General features: G+C 46.1%; 1 protein-coding gene across 3 annotated transcripts in view; it reads left to right on the forward strand.

Annotated features, from left to right (window-relative positions):
- The window catches only part of DNAJC5 (DnaJ heat shock protein family (Hsp40) member C5), a 70,656-nt gene that overhangs the window by 42,842 nt on the left and 3,131 nt on the right, over window positions 1–24,683 (forward strand). For all 3 annotated transcript variants that reach the window (XM_083361003.1, XM_083361004.1, XM_083361005.1), the window contains 3 exons: window positions 16,130–16,247; window positions 21,334–21,547; window positions 23,638–23,809. In XM_083361003.1, coding sequence (XP_083217129.1) covers window positions 16,141–16,247; window positions 21,334–21,547; window positions 23,638–23,809 — 493 coding nt within the window. In that variant the 5' untranslated portion in view covers window positions 16,130–16,140. The remainder of the gene's footprint in view (window positions 1–16,129; window positions 16,248–21,333; window positions 21,548–23,637; window positions 23,810–24,683) is intronic.

Genomic DNA, 24,683 nt, shown 5'->3' on the forward strand with positions numbered 1-24,683 from the left:
TTTTTGCGTGCCAGAGGCGGCACTCAGAGGCGCCTCCCTCCCCCCCCCTGAGGGTACCACAATGCTGATGCGGCCCTGGCACTTTGCGATAAATAAGTGGGTTTTGGGTTGCGGTTTGGGCACTCAGTCTCTCAAAGTTTCGCCATCACTGGGCTAGTGACAAGGCCAAGGCAAGTTGCTAGTTGGAGAATTATGCTCATTTCTTGAATGCCATTTTCAGCAACTTCCTTTATCCACAAATAGGCTGCGTTTACACAATGCAGCTGATTAGTCGTCTCTTTGTCGCGTGCTTTGAACTTGGTCGTTTTCCCGGAGATGTTTCACGATCAGGCTAGGGGCAACATCATCAGTGCAGCAAAGACTAAAGTTTGCTGCTCATATATTTGCCCAGCCAGCCTTGGTTGGGGTGCGGTACCATTTTTCTTTGATGCCTCTTAATAACGAGGACACGGTTTCTTCCTTGATTGTTTCATTGGTGGGGGTTCCCTGCTGATCTAGTTGTGAGCTGCTGGAAAAGATGCGCTGTGGGCTGTGTTTGTGTTGTTTTGTTCCTTGACTTTTGGTGGTATCTTTTTCAGTAGCAGGAGATCTCCACGTGTCTTTTCAAGACTGATGCGTCAGTTATGCCAAACGTCCAGGAAATCCTCTAGCATTTTTGCATTTTGTTTTGCCTTCAAAATGTCAACAGTTTCCCAGCTGAAATTGCGATTGCGTTTGCCTGTGTTTTGAGAGATTACGGGATTTCCATCGTGTCTTCTGACTGCCTTCTGTTGATGTTCAAGATGCGTTCTGCCAGACCTGTATGTCCTACATAATGGCTGTTACAGTTGTGTTACTGCATGTTGTAGGTACCTTCTCTTTGTCTTCTTCAGCCATTAACTTAAGATGTTTTGGAAGGATGTGATTGGTTTATATGTCGCTGTGATGCTAAGAGGTTACAGTCTCAGGTAGGTTTTTTTATGTACGGAAAAGGCACTGTTTTCATAGGTTGAGATAGAAGTGTTGTGATAAGGTGTATAATTAGATATAGCCCAGCCTATAAAAGAAATAAATATGCATAAGCAAGCGCCAAACTTTGCCCATCCACTGATGCCGTTACCTATCCTGGCAACAAAACATTTGCAGGTAGAAAGGCAGTGACAAACTATTTCTGAGCTTATGCCGAGAAAACCTGCCGGATTGTTCATATCATCATCATGATCTGACGTTGCAGCGTCTAGCTAACCTTGTCTATGGCAGCAGGCAGGCAGTGTAGGGTAATGATGGTGCTTGGGGCCAGAATTTCTGTCACTGAGCAGTACGGTTATAAAGCTTGACGTCATGTTGACTGCCTCCCTGTCATGGTTCCGACAGATGAAACTCTTCAAAGAACTTCGAGGCATTGTTTACCTTAAAGAATCTTTATTCAAGTTGCACGGCATCGGCAGGAACACGGTCAAAGCCAAAATCTGAATTCCCCTCCCCTGATACATAGTATCAAAGCACAATTCCCTCCTCCAGTTAACCGTCATAAATCACATTCTCCAATTAGTTTGAAATGCAAGCTTTCCCCTCCCTTCACCAACCCGGCCATTTCTTATCACCTCTTTATTTTAAAAGCCCCTGAATTGTTATGTCTAACTAACTACCATCACATTCCTCCTCCTGCAGCTTCATCTAATTCTAAGAGTAAAACATAGGAAAGAAACAAGGCTGCATCTCCCCATGTTGTCACAGCAAGAACATCCGATGTTATCAGCATGGACGCTCACTTTGCAACAGCAGTTCCAGCGGTCCCCAGCTACTATCATTAAACAAACCGCAGTGGGTCATTAAGCAAGGAGCTCGTGGGCTCGCGTCTTCCTGCTGACTTTGCCATTGACTCGGCTTGTGAAGGTCACAAGTGGCGATCGCGGGACGTTGCCACAGCTGGAAATGCGAGCCATTGGTTGCCTGCCCGGATGATGATCACTTGATCACAGGAGCAGTTGTGATGGCTGGAACTTAATAATCATAATCATAACAGTAAAGTTGGAAGGGACCTTGGAGGTCATCTAGTCCAACCCCCTGCTCAGGCAGGAAACCCTATACCATTTCAGACAAATGGCTGTCCAGTGTCTTCTTAAAGACTCCCAGTGTTGAAGCATTGACAACTTCTGGAGGCAGGTTGTTCCACTGGTTAATTCTTCTCACTGTCAGGAAGCTTCTCCTTAGTTCTAAGTGGCTTCTCTCCTTGATTATTTTTCATCCGTTGCTTCTTCTCCTGCCTTCCGGCGCTTTGGAGAATAGCTTGACTCCCTCTTCTTTGGGGCAGCCCCTAGTCTTTCTCTTCATTAGACATACCCAATTCCAGCAGCCGTTCCTTATATGTTTAAACTCCAGTCCCCTAATCATCTTTGTTGCTCTTCTCTGTACTCTTTCCAGAGTCTCAACATCTTTTTTACATCGTGGTGACCAAAACTGGATGCAGGATTCCAAGCGTGGCCTTACCAAGGCATTGTAAAGCGGTATTAATACTTCACCTGATCTTGATTCTATCCCTCTGTTAATGCAGCCTAGCACTGTGTTGGCTTTTTTGGCAGCTGCAGCGCACGGCTGGCTCCTATTTAAGGGATGGTCCACTAGGACTCCGAGATCCCTCTCACAGTTCCTACTCTTGAGCAAGGTACCCCCTATGCTATACCTGTACATTCGGTTTTTCTTGCCTAAATGTAGAACCTTACTTTTTTCACCACTGAATTTCATTTTGTTAGATAGCGCCCAGTGTTCAAGTCTGTCCAGATCCTCCTGTATCTTAAGCCTATCTTCTGGAGTATTGGCTTTTCCTGCCAGCTTGGTGTTGTCTGCAAATTAGATGAGTTCCCCATTTATCCCTTCGTCCAAATTGTTGATGAAGATGTTGAAGAGCACTGGGCCCAGAACAGAGCCCTGGGGCACCCCACTACACAACTACATAACAACACTACATAACAACTGGGGTAAGAAAGGCCGTAAAATGGGACACAAGTCGTTAACAACGGTCTTGCTGAGCAACAAAAAATTTGGGCACAATTGTGGTCGTAAGTTGAGGACTACCTATAATTTGTTCACTCATGGTCTAGCCCAGCGGCAGGCAACCTTGGCTCTTTTATGACTTGTGGACTTCCAACTCCCAGAATTCCTGAAGGCTGATCATAAGTGAGTTTTGTCCCATTTTACGACCTTTCTTTCCACGTCAAGCGAATCACTACAGTTGCTAAGCTAGTAACACAGTTGTTAAGTGAATCTGGCCATCCCATGGACTTTGCTTGTCAGTAGGTCACAAAAGGGGATCACAGGACAATGATGGGTTTATTGGTGATGATTCAACAATCATCTGATTGTGATTAGTCTAGTGCAGGAGTCGGCAACCTTGGCTCTTTTATGACTCGTGGACTTCAACTCCCAGAATTCCTGAGCCAGCCATGCTGAGGGGAAAGGGAGAGGTTTCCATGCTTAGCCATGCTGGCTCAGTAATTCTGGGAGTTGAAGTCCATGAGTCATGAAGCGGCCATAGTTCCCCCACGCTGGCTCAGGAATTCTGGGAGTTGAAGTCCACAAGTCATTAAGGGGCCAGAGTTCCCCCATGCTGGCTGAGGAATTCTGGGAGTTGAGGTCCACGAGTCATGAAGGAGCCGGAGTTCCCCCATGCTGGCTCAGGAATTCTGGGAGTTGAAGTCCACGAGTCATGAAGGGGCCATAGTTCCCCCACGCTGGCTCAGGAATTCTGGGAGTTGAAGTCCACAAGTCATGAAGGGGCCAGAGTTCCCCCATTCTGGCTGAGGAATTCTGGGAGGTAAAGTCCACGAGTCATGAAGGGGCCATAGTTCCCCCATGCTGGCTGAGGAATTCTGGGAGTTGAAGTCCACGAGTCATGAGGGGGGGGCATAGTTCCCCCATGCTGGCTCAGGAATTCTGGGAGTTGAAGTCCACAAGTCATAAAAGAGCCAATGTTGCCTACCCCTCTAGCCTACAGTGTTGTGTTCCCTGGTGGCCCCTCACCAAGTTCTTATCATGTTCCCTTTGCAGCCCAGAGCAGGTCATCCTGGCCTCCTGCTTGCTGAGATTTAAAACCTTCAGCTCCTGCCTTATCTCTGATTTACTCTACCTATCACTTGTTTCAACCTCTGGGTACCCGGCTTCTCTCCTTCGTGCTCTCTGATGTCCACTGTTGCCCAGCAGCCACACTGATGCTGATCTGCTCTCCCGTCTTGTCCTTCCCTCACCTCTTCTCTGTCTGCCTTTAACCCTTAGGGACTTCAGCCGTTATGCCGATGACAGTCTCACTCTTTCCCCAGCATCTCTTTCCATCCCCATCTTTAGCTCAGCCAGGCTGGCCTGTCGCTCTGCCTCCCTCCTCCGACCAAGGTAGATGCATGCTTGATCTTGAGCCGCCCAGTCTCCTATCACCACCTCCCAGAAACCTGAAATCAATATTAGGATCCTGAATTTACCACTCCCTGCCTATCCCACCAGTTTTCCATAAGAAGTTATCCAAATTTCTGTCAATAACTCATTGGATGCCTTTCTTTACGCTTCCTTTACCTTGTAACGTATAGATTTGAAGGGGCGGGGGGGAGGTATTTGATGAGTTTTTACGATTGGTTTTGAACAGGGTTAGGCAACTATGGCAACCTTTCGGCCTGGGAATGATGCTGGCTCAGGAATTCTGGGAATTGAAGTCCACAGGTCACAAAGTTGCCATAGTTGCCCACCCTTGGTCTTGAGCCACAAACAAATACAGGTAGTCCTCAGCTTAACAACTGTTTAGTGACCGTGAAAAAGGTGACGTAGGATCATTTTTCACACTTAACGGCTGTTGCAGCATCCCCATCGTCACATAATCGAAATTCGAACACTTGGCAGTCGACTCATATTTATGATAGTTGCAGTGGAGAGAGAGAGAGAGAGAGAGAGAGAGAGAGAGAGAGAGAGAGAGAGAGAGAGAAGTCTAGGACTTCCTGTTTAACTGAACTGAGCTACTGTCCTTTCCTCAAGCAAAATAAAACTAGGGAAATGCTGGTGTCTGTTTCCTCTCTTATGTGTAGCCAGGTCTCCTCTAAATAATGATTTTTGGGGAAAAAAATTTGCCTTCGTTGTTCTATCTGGCACAAAACACATTATTTGACATTAACTTATTACTTAATATTAGCTCTGTCTGCAGTGTAGACGTATCAAGTTCTCTGCTGTCCTAAGAGTGTCTTGCCCTTTCAAATGTGCCATCTAAAAAATATTGCTGATTGCTGTCCCTGTATTTAAGATACACAAATCATTTTTTTTCAGGAACCTTCTTAAATGCCGGCAAAGACATTTATTATTTATTATTAGTTTGTTCAGATCTTATTCATGTTATTGAAAAGATTTCAAAAAGCAGAGATGATATAAATACAAAAAGCAGGCTAGCTAGAGCAATAGTATTCCCTATAACAATGTAAGGGTGTGAGAGCTGGACACTTAAGAATGGTGATTGAAGAAGAATTGACGCCTTTGAACTATGGTGCTGGTGTAAATTACTGCATATATATAAGAGGAACAAACAGCCACTACCACACACTTCTCCCAGAAGAACGAAGCTGAAGCCACCAGCCTGAGGATGACGGATGAGATTTCGTCGAAACGTTGCTCTTATAACTTCAATTCTATGTGGGGAAAAACCTGAATGACCAAAGATCTACACACAAACACCCGCGAAAACCTCAGAAAACATATGAAATCTCATCCGTCATCCTCAGGCTGGTGGCTTCAGCTTCGTTCTTCTGGGAGAAGCGTGTGGTAGTGGCTGTTTGTTCCTCTTTTTTAAACTGCCAGAGGGGGTGTGTTCTGTGGGTGGAGAAGAACGAAGCTGAAGCCACCAGCCTGAGGATGACGGATGAGATTTCGTCGAAACGTTTCACTGGAGAAGGCAAGGATGCTAGGAATGGTTAGTTCAGGGGTAGGCCACCTTGGCTCTCTTATGACTTGTGGACTTCAACTCCCAGAATTCCTGAGCCAGCCTGGCTCAGCTTGGAAACCTCTCCCTTTCCCCTCAGCATGGCTGGCTCAGGAATTCTGGGAGTTGAAGTCCACGAGTCATAAGAGAGCCACGGTTTCCTACACCTGGGTTAGTGGAACAAGAAGAAGGGGCAAGCAAAGAACACGCTGGCTTGATAACACCAAATCTGATGCAAAGTTGAACATTCATCAACTGAAAGAAGGTATGACAAGGTAGCATGGAGAACGCCAGCCTATAAAGTCTCCAAGAGTTGGGCATGACTGAATGGATAAAAACAAACCATTTATTAACTAAATTTAAATAGCCACTGGACAGCTTACAATTATTTTTTTTAAAAAAAAATCCATTTTTATTATTATTATTATTATTATTAATTTTATTTATATACCACCCTTCTCCCGAAGGACTCATTAAAAACCCATTAAAAAAAACCCTTACCATCTCTTCTATGGCAGGAATAGCACGACGGCTTGACTGCTCCCTCGCCGTCTCCCAGCCCCATTGGCAAAATCAAATTTTTAGGGTCTTTCAGAAAAAAAAACAGCAGGCTGGGGAGCCAACCGTACTCCAGAGGGGAATGATGTTCCACAAAGAAACGGCCACCCACCGAGAGAGTGGATCCTTTTTCCTGGTCCCACCAGATGACAATCCCCTAATCAGTGGCACCTGTAACATGCTCCGCTTTCCTGTGCAGGTGGGCCGGGTAGATGTAAAACATTGCATATAACCGTGGTGGTGAACCTATGGCACGAGTGCCACTGGTGGCACGCAGAGCCCTCTCCATGGGCACGCGCACTGTCGCCGCAGTCCTAGGCCTTCAGCTGGGTTTTATAAAACCTTTTCGCTTTAGGCCTTCGCTGCTGTGTGCAAAAAAAAAAAAAGTTCAGTCAATCAATTTCAACTTCTCGCAAAGTTGGAATTGATGGATTGAACATTTTAGTCCCACCCAGTCTGCCGTTACCACCGCAGCCACGCCCACCCAATGGGCCACGCCCACCCGGCACCCGACAATACATGAGTGGGTTTCGGGTTGCAGTTTGGCCACTCGGTCTCTAAAAGGTTCGCCATCACTGGCATATAACAATAACACAAGCGTTAGTGACACATTTCTCAGTGCAGCAAAAAGAATGGCCTTTCCCCCCTGCCATGTCAAATAGTTTGGAATGAAAAAGCAGGTAATTTCATATACGTTTGTTAGCAAGATTTTGGATCCTTGTGGACCTTTGATCCTTGGAACTTGAGCAAAAGTGTTTTAATTTAATTTCCGCTTTCTTCAGAAATTGGGGGGATGCAAATCCCAGGGAATTCCAGGGGTGTAGATCATTCTGGGAAGATGAAACAACATCCTGGGAGAAAGGCAAGCTTCTTCTGTACCGTTGCCAAGAAAACAGGTTTTAACAAAACGCAGATTAATTTTCCAGTAAAAAATTAGTGTTGAAAAGAGCCTCGCTTCCATGTTGGACATGTCTTTTTCCTCATTATTTTAAACTGGGTCGAGAAAAGGACTTGCAGAAAAGCTCTCTGCCACCTTTGGTCTCCTGTGTCTTTCAAAAGGCAGGCTTTGATTTTACATGATTTAGATTGATGCTTGCCTCATGCAAAATTTGAGGGTCATTTGTTTATGTGTCTCTAGGATGTCAGGTGCTTTTAAAAGAGCCAGTTTTGAAAATCAGTTGAGGAAAAATCTTTTGTTTCCCCCATCTCTGTAGCTATTGTTGTCTTGGAAGGGGATGGCCCTCATCAAGGGAAGACACAAGAGTTAATCCGAGGGCTTTAAAAATACCTTTTCCATCAGGCCTGTTTAATCTAGCATAGCTTGCTGCAGTGACCTGATCCCAAAATAGCTGGCAGTGTGTCTTCTCTCAGAGTATTTGCTGCTAAATAATGACAGATGGTGATTTAGCTTGCTTCCAGACTGAAGCCCTCTACTGCAGAACTTCAGAAATTTGGACAGAAGGGAGAATGAGGTTCAAGGACTTTTTCAATTGGAGTTAATTATTATACCCGTGCACTTCAAATTCAGACAACCAGCAGCAAGGTGGACAGACTCCCATTATACCAGGGATGGGTGCACTGTTAAGGACAGACCTGAAAGACCATCTGAGGGACGGATTGTCATGGAGAAAAATCTAAATGCCCGTTAAGAGTCGACACTGACTTGATGGCGCATAAGCCTCAAGTTGAGTTTGACAGGATAGGTGGGTTTTTAATAGGTAAAGGTAAAGGTTCCCCCACACATGCGTGCTAGTCGTTTCCAACTCTAGGGGCCGGTGCTCATCTCCGTTTCAAAGCCAAAGAGCCAGCGCTTGTCCGAGGACGTCTCCGTGGTCATGTGGCCGGCATGACTAGACGCCAAAGGCACACGGAACACTGTTACCTTTCCACCGTTACCTTCCCACCGGAGTGGCCCCTATTTTTCTACTTGCATTTTTACGTGCTTTCGAACTGCTAGGTTGGCAGAAGCTGGGATGAGTAACAGGCGCTCAGTCTGCTACGCGGCACTCGGGATTCGACCCGCCAAACTGCCAACCTTCTGATCGACAAGCTCAGTGTCCTAACCCACTGAGCCACCGCGTCCCTTATGGGTTTTTTAATACCCACCCCTAATTTTAATCTTTGAATTTCCATGAGATTAGATTAGCAATCTCCCCTTTACGATATGCTATGTTTTCATCAAACTCTACCGAAAAGTTATGTAATACGTTTAAATAAAAACACAACAGTTCATTTTGTGACCACTCCAAAGTTACAACGGCACTGAAAAAAGTGACCATTTTTCGAACATACAACCATTGCAGCATTCCCCTATATGGTAACATGGTCAAAATTCAGATGCTTGGCAACTGGTTCAAATTTATTTTTGTAATCATTTAACAGTTTTGTGTAAGAAAATAGTAGGAAAAAACAGGGAGGAGAAAAGGGAGGGGAAAGGTGAGGAAAAGAAGGGAAAAAAGAAAGAACAGGCATTGACGTCCAACTCCCTCTGGTACTCTAGTCCAGGGGTTGGCAACCTGAAAAAGGAAAAGAGCCACTGGGAACCAGTTCCATCACACATAAAAAAAGTGGGAGCCGCGTGCGTGCGTCCATGCATGCGCAAAACGGGTTTTTCTTGCGCATGCGCGGATACGCACGGTTGCCATTTTATTTATGTGTGATGGAACCGGTTCCCGGTTGCGTGACGGCGACGGCCCGTTTGCAGAGCTACCGCCTTCGGCAGCCTGCAAACATGCCGCAACAGCTTTCCCAAAGAGCGGCGCCACTGCCCATTCGCGCGGAGGTGCGCGCGCACCTCTCCAAAAGGTTTGGGGAGGTGCGCATGCACCTCCGCCCATTCGGAGAGGTGCGCGCGCACCTCTCCAAACGGGCGGTGCCACTCTCCATTTGGAGAGGTGTGCGCGCACCACTGCCCGTTCAAAGGTGCACGCGCACCGGGCGGCTGGGAGCCGCAGGAGACGGCTCAAAGAGCCGCATGCGGCTCCGGAGCCGCGGGTTGCCGACCCGTGCTCTAGTCCATACCCTTGCTCAGGCAGGAGAACCTATATCATTTCAGAGAAGTGACTGTCCAGTCTCTTCTTAAAACTTTCCAATGATGGAGCGCCCACGATTTCTGGTGGCAAGCTGTTCCACTGGTTAATTGTCCTCACTGTCAGGAAGTTTCTCCTTAATTCCAGGTTGCTTCTCTCTTTGATCGGTTTCCAACCATTGTTTCTCGTCCTTCCCTTTGGTGCTCTGGTGAACAACTTGGCCCCCTCTGCCTTGTGGCAGCCCCTCAAATACTGGAATACTGCTATCATGTCTCCCCTATTTCTTTTCTTTAGACTAGCCCAGGGGTAGGCAACCTTGGCTCTTTTATGACTCGTGGACTTCAACTCCCAGAATTCCTGAGCCAGGAATTCTGGGAGTTGAAGTCCACGAGTCATAAAAGAGCCAAGGTTGCCTACGCCTGGACTAGCCAAATCCAAGTCCTGCAGCCGTTCTTCGTACATTTTAGTCTCCAGGCCTTCGACCATCTTAGTTGTTCTTCTCTGATTAACCCAGAGGACCATGTGGCCTTTTACAGGTAGTCCTCAACTTACGACCGCAGCTGAGCCCAACATTTCTGTTGTTAAGCAGAACATCTGTTAAGCGAATTTTTGCCCTGTTTTACGCCCTTTCTTGCCATATTTGTTAAGTGAATCGCTGCAGTTGTTAGTTAGTAAGCTGGTTGATAAGTGAATCTGGCTTCCCCCTTGACTTGGTTGGTCAGAAGCTCACAAAACCTGATCACATGACCCCGGGACCCTGCGACCGTCATAAATATGAATCAGTTGCCAAGGTGTCTGAATTTTGATCGTGTGACCACGGGCATGCTGCGATGGCCACAATTGTGAAAAACGATCGTGTCACTTTTTTTTTTTTACCCCAGTGCCGTTGCAACTTTGAATAGCCACTGAATGAACTGCGTTGTAAGTCGAGGACTACCTGTATTATGGAAAACTTATTATTTTGTCTTTTCGCACGTCTGGCCAGCTCGCACTCCAGCAGAGTCACACATTTCAGGGTGGTGGGAAGTGAAAATGAGCTAGATGACATGGTGACCTGGGGCTATGGAAAGACTGTTTTATCGAGCTTCAGCAGTTGAGATGCTTTTTTTTTTTTTAAAAAAAGTAGAGTCTTCAATAAGAAGGAGAATGAGGGAAGAGGAGGCCCTGAGTCATTTGGGCAAATATTATCTCTCATACTAAGAGAGCTGCAGTGGGAAAGCCACAGGTCTTAACAGGAGAGGCAGAGACATCATGAAAAATGCATTGAATGGAAGGAATTCAGCATTGGGCTCCATGGGGGACGGTTGTCACAACCGAATCGCTCTTCTCTGTGAATCAAGGATGTCCAACCTTGGCAACATTAAGACTCGTGGACTTCAACTCCCAGAATTCCCCCGACTAGGGAATTCTGGAAGTTGAAGTCCACAAGTCTCAAAACTGCCAAGATTGAATGCCCCTACTCTAAACACTGACCGATCAAACCGGTCGGTCCTAGAGGAGATCAACCCTGACTGCTCTTTAGAAGGCCAGATCCTGAAGTTGAAACTCAAATCCTTTGGCCACCTCATGAGAAGGAAGGACTCACTGGAGAAGAGCCTCATGCTGGGAAAGGTGGAGGGCAAGAGAAAAAGAAAGGGATGACAGAGAATGAGGTGGCTGGATGGATTCCCTGAAGCAGTAGGCATGAGCCTAAATGGACTCCAGAAGATGGTAGAGGACAGGAAGGCCTGGAGGAACGTTGTCCATGGGGTCGCGATGGGTCGGACACAACTTCGCAACTAACAACAAAGTAGTTTAATGAAGAGAAGGACTAGGGGTGACATGAGAGCCGTCTTCCAATATTTGAGGGGCTGCCCCAAAGAAGAATGGGTCAATCTGTTCTCCGAAGCACCAGAATTCAGGAGAAGAAGGTGGTAGAGGACAGGAAGGCCTGGAGGAACATTGTCCATGGGGTTGCGAGGGGTCAGACAGGACTTCGCAAACTAACAGCAACTCTAAACACTAGATAGGTAAATACATGGAATTCCTCGATGGTGATTTGAGCCACCTGGAAGAGAAGAGGAATGTATAAGTGGAGATGAAGGAGGAAGTATGGAAGAAGGAGAAAAGAAGGGTTATCCCCCCCACCCCCCAAAAAAAGAATGCGTCTTATGTGCTTGGTCCAGAAATTCAGGGGGTCTTGGCAGAAGAAACAGCACACTTCGCCTCTCTCTCTACCAAGCGTCCCCAAACTCATCAATGCTTTTTCAGCAATCTTACCTTGTGCTTATTCACAAAGCTTGGAGATGGACTTGCTCTTCAGAGCTTTTGCTAAGGCAAACGAAGCCGGGAATGCATCCCCTGCGTGCCGAGGTATATGACCGTGGTAATTTGAAAATATGAGGAGAGCAATAGCAATAGCACTTGGCCTTATATACCGCCTCACAGTGCTTTACAGCCCTCTCTAAGCCGTTTATAGAGTTTATAGCCTATGGCAGGGCTTTTCAACCCGTGGTACACGTACCACCTGGGGTACACTGGCACCTGGCAGGTGGTACGCGAGCATCCTAGGAAAGTGGTAGTGGGGGAGGGGAATGAGCTGAACCGGTGGCAGCACCGCACAAGCCTGAGCAAGAGATGGCTGGAGCTGCAGGGCTGTCAGGGCTGAGCGGAAGCCCCAGGATCGGCACCAGGATCCAGCTGGAGCTCGGCACTGATCCTGGCGCTTCTAAGCCCAGAAGAAGCACCGATCAGCTGGAATGTTGCAGCATCTCCAGGGTCTTGTGATTTACATTCAGATGCTTGGCAACTGATTCATATTTATGACGGTCACAGTCTCCCAGGCTCAAAGTGACCAAAACCTGCTGCAACCACCCAGCAGAGGGGGGGGAAATAAAAAACAAACACCCCCCACCACACCACACCCCCGCTGCCAATCCTCAACAGAAATGCTCAGAACAACGAAAACCTCGGACAGGAGGAAGAGCGCCGCCGGGCGGGCAGGCAGGCGTCTTGCTCAGCTGTGCCTTGGGGGGCACTTTTTTCAGTGCCATTGTAACTTCGAACAGTCACTAAGGAACTGTTGTAAGTCGAGGACTACCTGTACTTCATCACTTTTTTCCTTTTTTTTTTTTTTTGGTCATCAAGGTTTTGGCACCTTGCTAGGCGACTGGTGGTGCTCAGATGTTGCCATATCCTAAAAGCGGTACAGTGGGTGAAAAGGTTGAAAAGCCCTGGCCTCTTGCCCCCAACAATCTGGATCCTCATTTTACCGACCTCGGAAGGATGGAAGGCCGAGTCAACCTGGAGCCAGTCGGGATCGAACTGTTGGCAGTCGGCAGAGCTAGCTTGCAGTACCGCATTCCAGCCACCGATCCACCGGGGCCCTTTCTATTGTTGCAGGACATTTATGAACGGTTTGGCGACACCCCGCCTGCCATCCAGCAGCCAAGCTGGTTGGGCTAGAAGGGGACAGAGTAGCCTTTAGCGCTGGAGCCTTGCACTTTATTGTGACTGAGGAGCAATGAGAGGTTTGCAGTGACATTCCTGAAGTGGGGTGAGCTGGTTTTCCCACCTTGGGCTGGGTGGGCCTTGCTGTTTTGTTTTCTCATTGGGATAAGTCTAAAAAGAGGCCTCGCCTGTTTTTCTCTTGCTTTTCCTCTCTGGAAGTAACAGGGAACTGTCATCTCTGTTTCTCAGCAGTTTTTGTTTTTTGTTTTTAACCAGAAGGGAATGATGTGAGCTACGAGGAAAGCATCCTCAGGGCTACTCTATGGATTCCCTGTTATTGTGGCTTGCTGAGCCTCTCAGATCATCTTCCCATGAATCATCATCAACGGACCTTTGTGCTCCCGGGATGATGGGGCTGTGTGTGTGTCTGCGGCTTTTTCCTGATCAGCCTATTTTGGCCCTAGCTGGCAGCTGGAAAAATAACACACAGCGCTACGGAGCGACTTCCATAGCTTTCCTTTCTCTCCCTGTCGCCTTTTCTCTCTCTGCATAAGAGTCTCGGGCTGAAAACGGGGGCCACAGAAGCTTTGAGCTCAAAGTTAATAAACGTTTGCCAATGCAACCTGGCGGCATGGATTTGGACCAACCTCGGCGAGAGATTGGTGGCTAGAAGCCAACCCATGGAACTCAGGTAGTTCCCCAACTCACAATCCCAATTCAGCCCAGCCTTTCTGTTGCCGAGCAAGACAGGTGAATGTTGCCCCGTTTTATGACCTCCCTGGACACAGCCGTTAAGTGAATCAGTAGAATTGTTAAGGTAATAACTCCACTCTTAAGTAAATCCGGCTACCCGGTTGACGTTGCTTGTCAGAAGGTCGCAGAAGGGGACCGTGTGACCCCCGGCATGCGGCAACCGTCGTAAGTACCTGCCAGTTGCCAAGCGTCCGAATTTTGATCAAGTGATCATGGGGATGCTGCAAAAGGTCGTCAGTGTCGAAAAAGGTCCCAAGTCCCTTTTTTCAATGTTGTAATTTGGAGTGGTCACTAAACAAATGGCTATAAGTCAAGGACTACCTGCATAACAAATTCACATTTTTATCAAGTTCACAGAAATAATGTTCATCATTAAAGACTCTGCTTTTCCTATGAAAAAAAAGGGATGGGTGCTTAAGATGAAATGTATTAATTTAATGATAAAGAAACATGTCACTGCTTTATGGAGCTGTAGTCGGAACCTAGCAGTTTGAAAGCATGTAAAAAATACAAGTAGAAAAATAGGGACCACTACGATGGGAAGGTAACAGCGTTCCGTGCGCCTTTGGCGTCTAGTTATGCTGGCCACATGACCACGGAGACGTCCTCGGACAAGCGCTGCCTCTTCGGCTTTGAAACGGAGATGAGCACCAGCCCCTAGAGTTGGAAACAACTAGCACACATGTGCAGGGGAACCTTTATCTAGTCGGAATATATAGGATTGAACCTGACCCTGTCCTGATAAAGCTGGTCAGGCAGTAAAAAGATCCCGGGAGATCTTCCAAATGATCCTCATCACAGAACAAAACAGAATAATAGAATTGGAAGGCACCTTGGAGGTCTTCTAGTCCAACCCTCTGCTCAAGCCAGAGACTCTTTAAGTCTAAACCATTTCAGATTGAACCTGACCCTGTCCTGATAAAGCTGGTCAGGCAGTAAAAAGATCCCGGGAGATCTTCCAAATGATCCTCATCACAGAACAAAACAGAATAATAGAATTGGAAGGCACCTTGGAGGTCTTCTAGTCCAACCCTCTGCTCAAGCTAGAGACTCTTTAAGTCTAAACCATTTCAGACAAACGGTCATCCGATCTCTTCTTAAAAACTTCCAGTGTTGGAGCATTCACAGCTTCTGGAGGCAGGTTGTTCCACTGGTTAATTGTTCTCACTGTCAGGAAGTTTCTCCTTAGTTCCAGGTTGCTTCTCTCCTGGATTAGTTTCCATCCATTGCGTCTTGACCCGCCTTTGGGTGCTTTGGAGAATAGCTTGACTCCCCCTTCTTTGGGGCAGCCCCTGAGATATTGGAAAACTGCTATCATGTCACCCCTCACCCTTCTCTTCATTAGACTAGACATGGCTGCAGAGGTTCGGGAACCTGGCCTTTTCTAATCCAGCTCAGCGCTTCGTATTGCAGAGTGCTAGTTTTATGAAGAGTGGTGAGGACGGCCGAAAAGATCATTGGCAGTTCCCTCCCCTCCATCCAGGACATAGCACAGAAGGGTTGCTTGAACAGGGTCCGCAAGATTGTCTGGGACACGACACACCTGTTTTCCTTGTTCCATTCTGGGAGGAGGGGGCTTCGTGGTATCCGTAGCAGAACATCCAGATTCAGCCATAGTTTCATTCCATACAGCACTGACCTCGTGAACTCGGTTGCTGGAATTGGGTATGTCTAGTTTAATGAAGAGAAGGACCAGGGGTGACATGATAGCAGTGTTCCAATATCTCAGGGGCTGCCACAAAGAAGAGGGAGTCAAGCTATTCTCGAAAGCGCCCGAAGGCAGGACAAGAAGCAACGGATGGAAACTAGTCAAGGAGAGAAGCAACCTTGGAACTTAGCAGAAATTTCCTGACAGTGGGAACAATTAGCCAGTGGAACAACCTGCCTCCAGAAGTGGTGAATGCTCCAACACTGGAAGTTTTTAAGAAGAGACTGGACAGCCATTTGTCTGAAAGGGTTTCCTGCCTGAGCAGGGGGTTGGACTAGATGACCTCCAAGGTCCCTTCCAACTTCTCCTTCTTCTTCTTCTTCTTCTTCTTCTTCTTCTTCTTCTTCTTCTTCTTCTTCTTCTTCTTCTTCTTATTATTATTATTATTATTATTATTATTATTATTATTATTATTATTATTATTATTATTATTATTATTATTATTATTATTAAGCTTCCTCCTTCCATTATGTATGCAAAATGGACAGTATTTAATATTTATTTGTTATGTATATGTACAGGATGTGGGTCTATACCTATGTTGTATATAGGATGTTTTAGGTGTGTGTCATGTATGTGTTTCACTTTGAGAGCAGGCAGCTACATTTCACTTTTGATGGGTGCCATTGTGCCCACAGTAAAAAAAAAAAAGACAATATTTATCTTATCTTATGAAGATAGGAAACCACTTTTATGTCATCTTTTGAATACTTTTCTTCCTCACAGGGTAGCTCAGGATGGGGGATCAGAGGCAACGTTCGTTATCCACATCCGGAGAGTCACTATATCACGTTCTAGGACTGGACAAGAATGCCACCTCAGATGATATTAAGAAATCCTACAGGTAAGGGGGCAGAGCCTCATTCTGAAGATAGTATTGATTTTAAGATTCATTTTAAACATTTGCAGGCTATCGCAAGTTTGAAGCATCCCCAGCTGGCACACAAATAGGTTGCATGCAAACGTACAAGCAGCTCAGCTTTCGATTTTGGATCTCTTGAGTTTCTAGCACAGGGCTTTTCAACCTTTTCACCCACTGTACCACTTTTAGGATACGGCAACATCCGAGTACCACCAGTCACCTAGCAAGGTGTCAAAAATTTGATGACCAAAAAAAAAGGAAAAAAAGTGATGAAGTACAGGTAGTCCTCAACTTACAACAGTTCGCTTAGTGACTATTCGAAGTTACAATGGCACTGAAAAAAGTTCCCCCCAAGTCACAGCCGAGCAAGACACCTGCCTGCCCGCCCAGCGGCGCTCTTCCTCCTGTCCGAGGTTTTCATTGTTGTGAGCATTTCTGTTGAGGATTGGCAGCAGGGTGGGGGCGGGGTGTTTGGTTTTTATCCCCCCCCCCCGTCTGCTGGGTGGTTGCAGCAGGTTTTGGTCACTTCACATGACCCTGGGACACTGTGACCGTCATCAATATGAATCAGTTGCCAAGCATCTGAATGTAAATCACAAGACCCTGGAGATGCTGCAACATTCCAGTTGATCGGCGCTTCTTCTGGGCTCAGCAGAAGTGCCAGGATCAGCGCCGAGCTCCAGCTGGAGCCTGGCGCTGATCCTGGTACTTTGGCTGAGCCCTGACAGCCCTGCAGCTCCAGCCATCTCTCGCTCAGGCTTGTGCGGTGCTGCCACCGGTTCAGCTCATTCCCTTCCCCTGCTACCAGTTTTCTAGGATGCTCACGTACCACCTGCCAGGTGCCAATGTACCACAGGTGGTACCCGTACCACTGGTTGAAAAGCCCTGCTCTAGAACTTGAAACGGGGAGTCCTCAACTTACAACCACAATTGGGACCAGAATGTCTGTTGCTGTAGGCAAGCTGGTTGTTAAACTGAGTCGTGCCTGATCTTACAATCTTTTTTTCCCCCCTACAATTGTTAAGTGAATGGCTGCAGCAAAGTAAATCACACAGTCGTTAATTTGAAGCTGGCTTCTCCCTTTGACTTTGCTTGTTGGAAGCTGGCTGGGAAGCTTGCAAATGGCCATGACAGGACTCTGCAACTGTTTTAAAATAAATGCTGGTTGCCAGGTTCCTGGATTTTGAGCACAGGATTGCGGGGATGCTGTGGCAATCATAACTGCGAGGATTGGTTATCACTTCCTTTTTTGTTGCCGTTGTAACTTTGCACACTCACTCAGAAGCCGAGGACTTCTTGTACGACGTTAGCTGGTGCGTCGACCAGTAAATGCACTCGCCAGCTATCTCTGTTTGAGAAAATAAGGCATTTGGCATCTGCCCCAAACACTCTTGAATTGGGTATTCAACAGAAATTCAATCAGCTATGACCTCCCCAGGTTTTTGCAACCAAAGACGTCCGCTTACCTTATTTTAAAACGAGTTGGTTTACTTTCAATGTTAAGCAAACATTAAACAAATATTAAGAACATTTGGGAGCATAGCCTCAAACTGACAAGAGGGAAGTTGAAAAGTAACGTTAGAAAACTTATCACTTGTCAGAAGGAGCAGTGGAATCTTGCAACCAAAACTTCCAGGGGAAGTAGTGGAGCAATACTCAGTAGCTGAGTTTAAAACATGTTTGAGATAATAAACACATCACGTGGCAAAAATAAAAAAAATAAAATAAAACCTCAAAGGAATGACTCAATGGACCATCTTTCTTCCTATGTTTCTGCGTTTAATGGAGGTGTAGAACACCTGAAATCTGGAGAGAAGTGCTTTGTGGTTGTTGTTGTTTGTTAGCTGCGAAGTCGTGTCCGACCCATCGCGATCCCATGGACAACGTTCCTCCAGGCCTTCCTGTCCTCTACCATCTTCTGGAGTCCATTTAGGCTCACGCCTACTGCTTCAGTGACTCCATCCAGCCACCTCATTCTCTGTCGTCCCTTTCTTCTTCTCTTGCCCTCCATCTTTCCCAGCATGAGGCTCTTCTCCAGTGAGTCCTTCCTTCTCATTAGGTGGCCAAAGTATTTGAGTTTTCACTTCAGGATCTGGCCTTCTAAAGAGCAGTCAGGGTGGATCTCCTCTAGGACCGACCGGTTTGATCGCCTTGCAGTCCAAGGAACTTGCAGGAGTCTTCTCCAGCACCATAGTTCAAAGGCCTCGATTCTTTGGCGCTCAGCTTTTCTTATGGTCCAGCTTTCACTGCCATACATTGCAACTGGAAATGTGGTGCTTCATACCAATAAGTGGCATGTTTTTCTGGGTTCACAGTTATGTTTGAGGTAAAGAAGGTGCCGAAAGCCCCAGGTTTGAGGGTGCTACTTGCAGAGCAAGAAGAAAAGGCTAAATCGACTTGGATTTTCCCTCCTAGTATTAAGCAGACACGCAAAACATGAATTAAAAAATAGAATCACACAGCTCCAAATCTAGGGATGCGTTTTTATTCCTTCCACGCCAAAACTTATCCTAATTACTTCATCCTTTTTTTTTTCATTTCAGCCATGCAATTAGGGATTAGGTCAACTTGTTCTTTGGCTGTTTCTAATCAGTGGGAGTTAGAAATCCTACCAATGAATGACAAAATACGAAGTTGCAGTGTTTCTCCTAAAAAACGTATCAGGTATTTCCAGATCTGTCTATGACTCAGGCTGATCAAGAATAATGTATTTTTTTTAAAAAAAAAAGGTTGGATGGGAATCATGTACTTTTAGAAGAAGCTGAGCTATTGGCAGTAAATGTTATTCTAAAGTTTTGATGTGAAGGGTTAGACCAGGGCCAGGCAACCTTGGCTCTTTTATGACTCGTGGACTTCAACTCCCAGAATTCCTGAGCCAGCCATGCTGAAGGGAAAGGGAGAGGTTTCCAAGCTGAGCCAAGCTGGCTCAGGAATTCTGGGAGTTGAAGTCCACGAGTCATAAGGGGGCCATAGCTCCCCCATGCTGGCTCAGGAATTCTGGGAGTTGAAGTCCACCAGTCACGAAGGGGCCATAGTTCCCCCATGCTGGCTCAGGAATTCTGGGAGTTGAAGTCCACAAGTCATGAGGGGGCCATAGTTCCCCCATGCTGGCTCAGGAATTCTGGGAGTTGAAGTCCACAGTTAGACAGTTTGTGATGGAGAGTGGATTATCCTCCTGCACCTAGGAGCCTGTAGACTCCTTAGTGCTCTCTCAGCTTGATTGTTTGCTTGCAAATGTTTAATTGCCTAACTAGGTAACATCATCAATGATAGAAGGGGGCAGTGTTTGCGAAGTGGAGGAGGAGGAGGAGGATGACGACAATCATCCCCCTCCTCCTCCTCCTTGCCCTGTCTGTGTTGGCACCAATATTTGAGCTACAAATATTCTCTTCTCTTGGTACTTACGAGCCTGTTCTGGAGTAAATGGAAAGAGTCTTCATGTTTTTTTGTTTCTTATCTGGCCTATAGTTAGCTAAATTACTTACTTTTAATTACTTTTTAACTTTTGTAATTCTGTGTTTTTATTCTTGCCCTGTACACCGCCCTGAGTCCTTCGGGAGAAGGGCGGTATAGAAATATTAATAAATTAAATTAAATTAAATGTGCCTTGCACTCAAGAAATAACTTCCTCTTTCTTTCTTTCTTTCTTTCTTTCTTTCTTTCTTTCTTTCTTTCTTTCTTTCTTTCTTTCTTTCTTTCTCTCTTTTTCTTTCTTTCTTTCTTTCTTGTGCTTTTGCTCAAGAGGCAGCTTAGTCAGAAGTTAAGCTTCCTTATATTTCTTAACAATTCTGCAATTTACTTCAGATGCAATGAGTGGCATTCATTTATTGCAGACATGTCAAAGTCATGATGTCGCACGACGTATCGGGACTGTTTTGCCATTGCTGGCAGTGGGGTGGGCGCGACTTCCGCATGATGTGTCTGGCCCACGGGCCAGCAGTTTGACACCCCTGATTTATTGCACCCAGCTTTTCTTTTTAATGGGAACTTCCACTACTTAATTACCGGTACTTGCTGTTCTTTTAGCTCTGCATAAGCTCAGGAGCGCGTTCTCCAACAAGGGCTCCTGCCCCAGTTTTTCCATGAGACCATTGGGGAATGCGTAACAGAGAAAGTTTTAATCAGTTGATTCTCTTAGGTCTGAAATTTAGCAATTTAATTCCCCCCCCCGGTACATCTTAGAAGGATCGTGTAGGTAAAGTTTGAAATGCTTATAATAAAAGATTTGGAAATATCTTCATGGCGCTTGGAATCGAAAGCAGGAAAGGTGCATTGGAGTGGGGAGGGGGGTGCTTGTGCCCCACCTGTTCACACCTGCTGAAAGAAGCTGCATTGGCAAAGTTGAATTAAAAATAAAATAATTTTGTCTCTTTATAATAGTGAGTGCTTCCTTGCAAAGTCAGGTATAGCTAATCCTCAACGTACAGTCGTAATTGAGCCTAGAGTTACGGTCGAAAGTCATGGTGGTCATTAAATGGGTCACCATATGACTAGATCCGATTTGCCAGCATTGTTTTATGCTGGTCATTAAGCAGATCCATTTTACACAATGGGTTTTTTGTTTTTTTGGCCAGAAAATGGAAATAAACACCAGCAAAACTGGCCAAAAAAAATTAAAAAATCGAAAATTTCCATCACATGATTAGCAGAGGTGGCAAGAGGCCATAAAGGTGAGCTGGTTTGCAGCATCCCAAATGGGATTGCGTGAAGGGGATGCAGCCATTGCAACTTTGAAATCGGGTCACAAATAGCTCCAGCTTTCCAGCCTGATGCCTTCATCACTACAGGGGGGTCCTTGACTTACGACCAGTCACTTAATGACAGTTACACCCCCAAAAGCTACATCCTGAGTATGTATCGAATGTGAAGTCTGTATTTCACTTTCACATACAACAAATTTGGTGTATAAATGAGTATGTGTATTAGAGAGAGCTCTAGCTTCATTTTTCTCAGAATTCCAGCTTTTTGAAAAGTAATTCCCATATGACTGTTCCAGCATTATATTTAATATTTTGTCAAGCCAATTTCCCCCCCACACCCTCCTAAATACCATTTAATTCTATCATAGGAAACTTGCATTAAAATATCACCCGGATAAGAATCCAGATAATCCAGAAGCCTCAGATAAATTCAAAGAGATTAACAACGCACACGCAATATTGACTGATGCTACAAAAAGAAATATTTATGATAAGTATGGTTCTTTGGGCCTGTATGTAGCAGAACAGTTTGGAGAAGAGAATGTGAACACCTACTTCGTGTTATCCAGCTGGTGGGCCAAGGTAAGTAGCAAGTGGATTCTGTTTGGAGATTAATTACATTGATTTTGTCTTTTAAAAACAAAATTTGTCTCATTCAAGCGCCTTTTTTTCTAACATGGAAAAAAAGTACTTAAGTATTTAGTCTTCCACCTGGCTACCACAAGCCACTTTCTTTGGTCTCTTTATCCTGTTCTGTCTTTCCCCTCTATAAATTGAACAGCTGCTGAGGCTTGTAAAAAAGCTAACTGCACTGTGGTTAAAGGAAATTTAAATCACATATGATTTGTGTGCCAGTTAATTTTCCTGGGGTTAATAAACCTTTCCAAGGCAAGAAGCAGGCTTGCAACCTTTAAAGAATGCAGAAAGATCACAGGAGATCATATTTTCCTAGATGACCCTTTTCTCTGGGAGAGGAGAAGAGAATACTTTAGCAGAGGACATTGAATTTCCATTTATAGTTTAACAAGGGTATGCATTAAAATCTTTTTTTTTTAAGTCTGGCATTTGCATTAATATTGTCAAAAGTTCAGCGTAATCGTGATGAACTTTTCTAAAATGGATTCATTTTCATATTTTTTTTATGACAAGATACAAACTTGAGGTCAAAAGGGCATCTTAACGTCCCGGAATTTTTCATGAGCAATGCCTTTCCTATACAATTTCTTGAAAATTCTAAATTGCATTCTGGAAGCTTTCTTAAAGCATGAAAAAGATCTGACTCAATTAAATCTGGTGAACAAAAAGGGCGAATGGTATTTTAGCGCTTGAAAATATCATATGATGTCACCTATTTTAAGCCTCTTGTACGTTTGAGGGCTCTGCTTCCTCGTTTTGATGAGTCAGCCACGGGTATCTTATTACTTTTCAGCTTTTTCCTGGATTATCTACCATGATAGAAACATTTTGAGCTTCATCCGAGAACTTGGTCTTAATAAGCTATTGCTACTCTTGTATAGAACCATTTTGTCTTTATGGATGCAGTTTAGATGTATTAGATCAGATAGATAGATAGATAGATAGATAGATAGATAGATAGATAGATAGATAGATAGATAGATAGATAGATAGATATCAGCCCTTAAGACATGTAATCAGCAGTAGATCTTTCCATTGCCGAGAGTGGAAACTGGTCTTTCAGTGTGACCAGTTCTTGTCACTCTCTTTTTCTGATCTGGCCTCCCCAGGCACGCTTGCTTGCTCCATAGGGATGGGCTGCCTCAGGGATCCCCAACCCCTAGCCCAGGGGTAGGCAACCTCGGCTCTTTTATGACTTCTGGGACTTCAACTCCCAGAATTCCTGAGCCAGCCATGCTGAGGGGAAAGGGAGAGGCTTCCATGCTGAGTCATGCTGGCTGAGGAATTCTGGGAGTTGAAGTCCACGAATCATGAGGGGGCCATAGTTCCCCCATGCTGGCTCAGGGATTCTGGGAGTTGAAGTCCACGAGTCATGAGGGGGCCATAGTTCCCCTATGCTGGCTCAGGAATTCTGGGAGTTGAAGTCCACGAGTCATGAAGGGGCCATAGTTCCCCCATGCTGGCTCAGGAATTCTGGGAGTTGAAGTCCACGAGTCATGAAGGGGCCATAGTTCCCCCATGCTGGCTCAGGAATTCTGGAAGTTGAAGTCCACGAGTCATGGGGGCCATAGTTTCCCCATGCTGGCTCAGGAACTCTGGGAGTTGAACTGCATGAATCATGAGGGGGCCATAGTTCCCCCATGCTGGCTCAGGAATTCTGGGAGTTGAAGTCCACGAGTCATGAAGGGGCCATAGTTCCCCCATGCTGGCTCAGGAATTCTGGGAGTTGAAGTGCATGAATCATGAGGGGGCCATAGTTCCCCCATGCTGGCTCAGGAATTCTGGGAGTTGAAGTCCACGAGTCAGCAAAGAGCCAAGGTTGTCTATCCGTGTCCTAGTCCATGGACCGGCACCGGGCTGCAGCACGCCAGAAACCGGGCCGCGCAAACAAGCGAAGCCCCGTCCACGGGATGCAGGCAGCACGCGAAACCATGCCCCATCCGCTCCGTGGTAAAACTTCTCTCCGAGGAAGCAATCCCGGATGCCCAAAGGGTTGGGGGGAGCGTTGGTTTACCTTTCTTTTCCCCCCTATCCAGGCACTGTTCGTCTTTTGTGGGCTCATCACTGGGTGCTACTGTTGCTGCTGTCTCTGCTGTTGCTGTAATTGTTGCTGTGGAAAGTGTAAACCGAAACCCCCCGAAGGAGATGAACCGGAATTTTATGTCTCTCCAGAAGACCTGGAGGCCCAAGTACAATCAGACGAGAGGGGTAAGTGTTAAACCACCAGGAACACCTCCAAACATCAGAAAAGGGGAAACAGCTGATAGGATGTGGCTTAAGATACCATATAGTCGAGAATCAGTCAGTGATGGTGAACCTTTTAGAGACCGAGTGCCCGAACTGCAACCCGAAACCCATTTATGTATCATCGGGTGCTTGGTGGGCGTGGCCCATTGGGTGGGCGTGGCTGCGGTGGTAGCGGCAAACTGGGTGGGACTAAAAAGTTCAATTCCAACTTTGCGAGGTCATTTTTTTTACCCACGAGGTTGAAATTGATTGATTGATTGAACCTTTTTTTTTGCACATGGTAGCAGAGGTGTAAAGCGAAAAGGTTTTATAAAAACCCAACTGAAGGCCTAGGACTGGGGCGACGGCACGTGTGCCCACAGAGAGGGCTCTGCGTGCCACCTGCGGCACGCGTGCCGTAGGTTCGCCGCCACGGGGTTAAGGCCTCGGGATAGAAACGAGGACACGGTGAGTTCTAGTTCTGCCTTAGGCCTGAAAGCCTCCTGGCTGACTTTGGGCCAGTCCCTGTCTCTCAACCCAACCCAACCCACCTCGCAAGGCTGCTGTTGTGGGGGAAATGGGAGGAGGAAGACGTGTTGTCTACGTTAGCCACCTTGACTTACGTTATTCTAAAAACAATAAATAAATGTATAAATACGTAAACGGATAAATACACAAGAATTTCAGATGGCACCTTCACTCCCCTCTCTGTGCACACGCATCGCCCCAGGTGTGTTGTGACAGCTTCAGGGGAGAAGACAGTTGGAGAGCTCTCTCAAATAATGATTTGGCTTATTACCCTCCTTGCTTTCTCCTCCCTTCCCCTGTGCAGATTTGCATGCCCCGTCAATCCAGC

This window comes from Vipera ursinii, assembly GCF_947247035.1.
Source record: "Vipera ursinii genome assembly, chromosome: 3".
In the NCBI taxonomy this organism is placed as follows: Eukaryota; Metazoa; Chordata; class Lepidosauria; order Squamata; family Viperidae; genus Vipera; species Vipera ursinii.